The sequence below is a fragment of the Gymnodraco acuticeps genome, unplaced genomic scaffold (assembly GCF_902827175.1).
Source record: "Gymnodraco acuticeps unplaced genomic scaffold, fGymAcu1.1, whole genome shotgun sequence".
NCBI lineage: Eukaryota > Metazoa > Chordata > Actinopteri > Perciformes > Bathydraconidae > Gymnodraco > Gymnodraco acuticeps.
In genome coordinates this window covers 803046-811108 of record NW_022990699.1, presented here as the reverse complement: position 1 = coordinate 811108, position 8063 = coordinate 803046, and the positions used below count along the sequence as shown (strand labels likewise).

The 8063-nt window shown below is 40.3% G+C and overlaps 1 protein-coding gene across 1 annotated transcript; it reads right to left on the bottom strand.

Annotated features, from left to right (window-relative positions):
- Nucleotides 1–926: 926 nt before the first annotated feature.
- LOC117555910 lies at nucleotides 927–4756 on the bottom strand. The gene is made up of 2 exons (XM_034230959.1): nucleotides 2990–4756; nucleotides 927–2947 (listed from the first exon to the last, which is right to left on the bottom strand). The coding sequence occupies exons 1-2, from the start codon at nucleotides 3710–3712 to the stop codon at nucleotides 1103–1105; spliced, it is 2568 nt and encodes an 855-aa protein (XP_034086850.1). The 5' UTR covers nucleotides 3713–4756; the 3' UTR covers nucleotides 927–1102.
- Between the last annotated feature and the right edge of the window lie 3307 nt (nucleotides 4757–8063).

Genomic DNA, 8063 nt, shown 5'->3' with positions numbered 1-8063 from the left:
CCCGTTCTCCTTTTCTCCTCCCCTGGTTTTCTCAAGCCGTGACCCCGGCCTCCTCACTTCTAATCGACCATGCCAACTCCTCTGATTCCGTCTTCTCTTCAGTCCATCAGCTGTTGAATCCATCCTGTAACTTTTTTAGGCAGCCATTGGCCCAGTCACATCTGCAGCCCCATCGTGCCACTGTTGTTGCACTGCTTTGCATTTCATCTCCTCCTTTACAGTCTCTCTGCTGTTTTTATGGAGGGCGGATTCTGCTCTTGTGCCAAATCTCGTGGCTCAGCTTGGAACTTCATGCCCTGTCTGAGGGGCTGATGAGAGTATCTCTCTGTATGTCAGCATGCTGTTTGGTTCTGGATGCCACAGGTGGAGATAGTTCTGGCTGCAGTCTTGTTGTTGTTGTTGTTGTTTCAGCTCTGGTTCTCTGTCTGTTCGATGGAGAAGGAGGAGTCTCCTGTTGGGTTAGGTATTTTGTCTGTTTGGAGGGTCGGGATCGTAGCCTTTCTAACTCAGAGGGGGAGTCCAGGTCTCGGGACGCATTACCTATAAGAAGTCTAGCACACTGAGGTTAAATAAATCCAACCCTTTCCACTCTGTCTCTTTCTAATCATACTATCTGTCTTAGTTGTTAAATGCCATCTAAACAACATAATTAATGTCTACTAATGATATTACAAAAACTCACTCTAAAAATTGTTTCATCCATTGCTACATATTTACCCAACACAACTCTGAAATACTTACATGTTTCCAGCATCACATATTCCACACACTACGAAAGAACATCTCCATATTTTCTCCAATATTTTAAATCCCACTGTTATTTAGAACAATAGTAAACCTGCAGAGCACACCAATTGGATCACAGTAATGACATTTGAATCAAGTGTAGGCCTATGTCTACTTTCCACCATACTTATTACTTTTGCTGAACATTTATTTATATTGTCTAACTTCCTTGTCTATGATGTGCAAACAGTTCGAGTGTAAAATGTGTTTTTCTCAATGTATTTACACTACAGATTCTTGAGTTTACTCATCTCCTGGTGCTGTCGTTGTAAAAAATGTTCAATTCCTTATTGTTTTTTGTACCAGTTTTCCAAAATCAGTTCCAACTGCCGTGCCGTTTCTGGAAAGGTGGCGGTACGGCTACACAATGTGTAAGAAGGTGCCAACATGTTCCTTTTTTAACTTTGATCCGGAGCGCATCTGCAGTGCGTTCTACAACTTCCCATGGTCCACTCCATACAGGTTGCAACAAGTTCATCTTGTGGATTTTTACATTTACCCAATCACCTGATCCAACAGAAATATTCGTCATGGCCCTGGCATATGCTTCCGCCTCAATATTTCTAAAATCTAACGCTGGTTCTCCTCTGTATTGTGAGGTGCTACCTTGTGGTGGATATTGCTGAGTGGGGCAATCTCTGGCCAGATGTCTACAATCTCCACATATGAAGCAGCCATCATCCCTTCTTCCTCTTGATCGTTGCTTTCCTCTCCATTGTCCCTTTTGTTGATGTTGTATGGGAGTGTATACCTGTGCTTGCGGCTGTACTTGGTTAGGAAGATACACAGGTATTTGCTGTTGAATATACTGTGGTGCTTGTGGCTGTACTTGCGTAGGAAGATACACAGGTGTCTGCTGTTGAAGATACTGTGGTGCTTGTGGCTGTACTTGCGTAGGAAGATACACAGGTGTCTGCTGTTGAAGATACTGTGGTGCTTGTGGCTGTACTTGCGTAGGAAGATACACAGGTGTCTGCTGAACCTGGTTTTGTGGACATACACTTCCTCCTCCGCTTTGTTGAACTGTTGGAGGTGTCCGCCCTGCCTTCTCTGCTAGTATGGCCATCTGATTTGTCGATTTCTTGTTTTTATTAGCTTCGGCATCTTTCTCAGCTACTTGTATCTTCAAAAGTCTTAGTTTTAGTGTTTTAATTTCTTCATCATTTTCCCCCTTTGTTGCCTGGTATTTCATATCGTAGTGAATGAGATGTAGTCTCCATTCTTCAATGGGTTTAGCGTCTAATCCCACCACGTCTCCCAGGCCTGCCTGCACTGATCGGGGAAGGGCTTTAATGACAGCGTTCTTCCACAACATTACAACAGCCGGAGAAACGTCATGCCGTTCTCCAGTGCAGTCCTCCCACACTCCTTCACATCTCTTCAAGAAGGCATGCATTTCTTCCCCCGGTTCTTTTCTCAGGCTGTTGAGGGCATGTAAATTGCGTGTTGTCGGGTAGATGTGACGAATAGCAGCCCAATAATTCGACCTGATATTGTTGAATGAAGTTTCATCTGGGTCGTGCGTGCAATTGGCCTCGGAATCTACTGCTCTTGCCTCTAGTCTTCCTTCTATCCGTCCAAGCAGGGCCCTCATGTCTCCCAAGCACAGGTGGTCTTGGACAGTGTACTTCTCCAGATCAGTAACCCACTTCTGACCTCCTTTCGTGAGTGGAGGTAGCTTTGACACTAATGCTTCCATGTCCCTGTGAGTCCATGATTGGTATTGAAATCCTCCTCTTCCAGCCGCTATCAATGGCATGGAGGTATGTGCACCGGTCTTGGTTCTTTTAGTTGTCTTGGTTCTTCTAGTTTTGGGGCATGTCCCAGGGTAATGTTGCTCGTTTTCGTCACTACTATTATTCTCAGGAGGAGATGCAAAACTGCGTTGTTGCTGTGACTGTTCATGGTATGGGGAGTGTCTACTGGTTTCAGACTGTGTACCGCTGTCGTCATATTCATCTCCCCGTCCATTGGAATAGTCAGGAGAGTAGTTTGTTCTGCGTTTTCTTTGAGTTCTTCGTTCTTCTTGTTCTCTCCTTTGTCTATCTGCCATCATGTCCTGGAATCTTACATCGTCTTGTTGCCTCTCCGCCAGAAGTAGTTGGTATTTATCTTCCTCCCTTTGTCTTTCTGCAATAATGTCATTATGGGCTTCAACTGCCTTCCGTCTTTCTTCAATAATGTCATTATGGGCTTCATCTGCCTTTCGTCTCTCTTCCATTCCTCTGATGAGTTCTGCTTCAATGCTTCTGTTGAGCTCCTCGTCCATTCTTCTGTCGAGTTCCTCCATTCTTCTGTCGAGCTCTTCGTGTCTTCTGCCGAGTTCTGCTTCCATTCTTCTGCCGAGTTCTTCCATCAGCTGGTTGACACTGGATAGGATTCTTACCTCAAACGCCAATTCTTTCTCATTTGGGGCTTGAATCGAAGCTTGGTGAGAAGGGTTGTTCTCTGATATGTCTGGAGGAGACACTTCGGTCAGGCTTGGATACTGCTTTGGAGTTTGGATAAGTGGAGCCTCTTTTGTCATTTCTGCTGTGTCTTCATTTACTGGCAGATCTTCTGCGATGGATGTCAGATGGATTAACAGACATGTAACCCTAACTTTTCTTTTTTCAGCTTTTTTCATAGCGCTTTTAGCAGGTCCATACCAAGGGGTTTGTACGGCTTTGATCCATGCTTTTTCCTGTTGTAGGTATTCAGCATTCTCATGTTCAACTACAGCTTTTCTATGGGCTTCCGTTGGTCCAGGTTGATCATCTGCTGGAATCAATCCTCTCGTTTGCCACTGTTCCAACAGTTTCTCTATTTGGTTCCATGTCTTCTGTCTATGACTTGGACACGTTAAAGCATCTGATCTGATGTTTACTCTCGCCTTAATATCTGCAGTTGTGCCTGGCACTGTGAGTGCTCTTAACTCTGGCGACATGTTTCTTAAGTACACCGATAATATTATTAAGTTTATCAAAATGAATGACTAATCCTCTGAATAGTACCCTTGTATTCTTTATAAAGATATCCTATGTCATCTGAACTTAACTTTAAAATCTTGTAATTTTTTTACAGAATTTGGAAAAATAAATTTAAATGTTGTAAAACTGAGATTGGAAAATCAAAATTAGACAAATTAAATTAAAATTTTGAAATTATGCACATTTTTTAAAATCTGAACAAATAAATAAAAATGAACAGTGTATGGTTTTGACTTTGTAAAAATAGGAATATGGTGCAAATCCAAATAAACCGTGGACAGTGTATACTCAAGTTGAGTTCAAGAAATTATGCAAATGTCATAAAATGTGTTAACTGCAATACTTTAATTCAAAGAAACCACATGTAATCTTTATCTGTGTGGTGAAGAATGTATTAACTGTAATACTTATTATGTCCGCTAGGGGAGCTGTTTTATTTGTAACTCCTCTCAAATGTATCAACTAGTACTTCCGGTTCATAAACATACTTCCTGTTTATTTCAAAATATAAAGTTCAAAGTACTTTCTTTGAAAAGCATGAAAAACAAAACAACTCAATCTACTCTCAACGTTCATCTACACCATCCCTGTGTATTTAATCAGTAGTTACCGGTTGTATCTTTACTCGAAGTATTTCACCATCTAGTAATGCTAACTGGCTAGCTTAGCAGTATAGCATTAACCGCATGTGACTGGGGGAAGGGGAACAATGGAAACACTCAACATCTTCATATAAATAACCACACTGATTGACAATACAAAACACAATCTTCATTTATCTTAGCTCTAAATTATATAGATGCTGACCCTAAAAGCCGATCTCATACCAATCTTGTACACAATCGTTTCGGCTTAGAAGATCACACAAAAATATACTTTTTGGCTTAAAAACTCCACACAATATACGTTATTAAACCAGACTACGCAGGTTTAACACATCGAACATATAGACTAACATGAATGGACCCAGTCCAGTGTAAAACAAATCAGGTCTGGTACCTACCCAGAGGTATTTAACACAATGTGAACCCTATCCCAGATAAAATTCTGCCTCACCAGGTCTTAATATGTAATATTCACATTATCGGGCGGCGCCGAAGATACAACAGAGACGAATAGAAACACTATATACAATCTCCACACCACTCGCAATCACCACGGAATTAAACAGGTAACTGTCTCACCTTTCGTTTAGGCCCAGCCAAAAACTCATTTTCTGCAGGCTAGTGTGATGCTAGTTAGCTTGCAGCATTCCCCTCTCTTCCAGCTCTATCCCGCTTCAGAGCCCACCCAGGGACGCCATGTTAGTGTATTCTATAACCCCGAAGGCAGGAGAGACTGAAAAGAGTCAAGGGAAGCTTATAAAAGTTAACAGCATTTAATTACACAAAAGATGTGGTGGTGTACAGTACAAAATGAAATGTGCGAGTGGAGGCGTTCTCCTCATCCGCCCGGTCAGTCCAGGTCACCCGGTAGAAAGAGGTCAATCCTTGGCTTGCTCTTCCTGTTGTCATCGGAGGTCTTCTCCTATTGGTCGGGGGCGGGTCCAATGCAATTTCTGCCTTTTTCTGTTGTTAAATTATATCATTCTGGTGTCTGTGGTTATTTAAACATTCCCTAATAAACGTTATTCAGCGGTAATAAATGAGTACTAAACCCAGTGTGCTCAGTGTACAACATCACATGTCCTTTCACCTTTGATTCACGGTTTGAAAATGCAGCATTTCGCCACATGCTAATGCTAACCGGAAATGAAGAATTTTCAGAATAAAAGTATTAAGTTAATAGTTAGTGAACTTCCGGTTTTTCAGAATAAAACTGATTTAAATTAAATAGTGTATTTAATTCAAATTACGCCATACCAACATTGATTTTAATTTCTAACATTAGCTAGTCTATTTTATGCTATAGTAGAGCATATCGAATTTAAATGAACCTTAACAATGCATACAGTAACCTAAATAGCAAACTAACTATATAACGTACAAGGATGACCTTATTTTAGCAACCTCGCACAGAAGCCTTTTGGTATACAGTAGCATCCCACTTAATGTTTTACACTCTTGGATGCTACGCATAGCATCGTTAGCACAGAAGGAGCTACGATTGCTCAAATGCTAACCCAACTCTAAACATTCATTAACGTTAGCTTAATAAAAACACCAGTAACATAACATAAAGTACGCAGGGTTGACTTACCGAAGAAACGGCATTCATGGACGGTCTGTTTCAACCGCAGATAAATCCTATATTTGCATGACGAATAGTCCACCAGGAACCAACACAACAAACACGGCCGAGTTCAAGTAGTGTTCTCCTCATGAGCTGAGCCGCTGTAGCATCACGGAGCTAACGGAGCTAGGAGCAGCAGTCCCGTTGTCATGAAGGGGGAATCTAACTATATACAGAATATGTTTTTGTAGATCCAGGCTAGAAACATGTTCATTTTCTTATGTTAAGTTGGACATTTTAACATAGGGTCTACGGGAATTGCTCCCATCTGCATCCATCGCCTATAGTTTGTAGCATTGGGCTTCACCGCACTGTCCCGGGGTTTGCCGCTTGGCTCTGATAGGCCAGAAATCGGTTTGATTGCATTAGGGCTCGATTGCTTATCCTGTCTGAGTAGCCCGGATGAGGCTGCATCGCAATTTTTGACGTCGAATTTTACACACCGAATTTTTTGACATCGAATTTTAAACACCAAAATATTTTACGTCGAATTTTTTTCACTTGCATTTTTGGGATCTGAATTTGAACATTCGAATTTTTTTAACTTGAATTTTTACATTTTTATTTCACATAGGTAAATTCGGAGCAAAAAAAATTCAGATTCATGATTTTCAAAGTAATTATTTTCAATGCTATAAATTCGGTGTCTAATACAATTCGAATACTTCTGTCTCTTGTTTGCTTCCATACAGGTGTTTCATTCATTGCATAACTACACCGTAGTTGTGTATATGATATGTCAATAAACCTTTGAAAATCTTGAAAGGGATGTGCAAAATAGCCATAATATACAGTCTTTAATTAACTATTAGTAGAGAATAACGAGTAGTGAATATACTTTATTACTCGTTTCCATTCATGTCAATTGCAGATACATGTTTAGTCTTCTCAAGCACCAACTATCAAATATATCTCCTGATTGTTGGCACTTGACAATCACCTTACCTGAATTTTACTCAGGTGTAACTAAAGTCTGATTTAAGGGTTGTTTATATTTCACATAATTAATCAGAAGCTGCAAAGTAGCCTAACTCAAATAAATGCAGTGGAGTAAAAATACCAGGTTAACCTCTGAATTGTAGTGGAGTAGAATTACAAAGTAACAATGAGCTGTCATGTGGGTATATATAGCGATTTTCACCCATTTATTAATTATAATAAATAATATATAATAGTTTTACATTTGATAACGCCAATGTGTTTAATACTGGCAACTTCTAATTGTGGGAAAAACGAAAACGTTCAGTAGAGACGTCCCATAGAACATTTGGCGAAACACAATAGCCAGCATCCAGCATGTGTAGTTCTGGGGGGGGCGTTCGATTCCAGTTTTGGATAGTCTGGCATGGTTTCGTTCCATTTCACACAGCTGTTTGACGCTCTTCGTAACCTTACGGGGACTGTAGTCCTAAACGATAGCTGGGGATTATGGGTAGTGTAGTGTCTTCGGCCATCCTAAACTCAGAAAGGTTGACAATCGCAATGACGCTCGAAATGTCTCTTATAGTCCTATGTCTGTTTCCGGATATTTTATTTTGAAATTCAGTCCCTGACGGACGCCAAAAAAGCCCGAGATTATGGAATTAAACCAATAAATAAAAGCAAGGATAATTGTGTGTTATTGGTGAGTAAATAACAGTGTGTTATTTTGAAAAGAATAACAAATTAGAAGGAAAAAAATATTTAAAAAATACAGATTTCAGTATTCTGAGGCTCTGAGCCCCATTTATTTTCCTCACAGACGGCAACAAAAGACAGAAATTATACGATTTAAAATAAAAGCAATAATTGTGGCTTGATATTGAGTAAGAACATGTTTTTATGAACCACACAGCTTCAGGTCTTCCTCGACCCGACCGGAGAAAAAGACGTGCTGCAGGCAAAAGAAATACATTTAAAAAAAAAAAAAAAAAGCTTTTAAAATCGTGCTGTGCAACACGAAAAATAAGGGGCAAATCGTGTTGGGGAACACGAATCAATAGATTAAAAATCGTGTTGGTGAACACGAAATGCCGTGAGACTGGGTTGGATATATTGACATATATATTAAATCAGATGGGTCAGTCACTGGGGGTG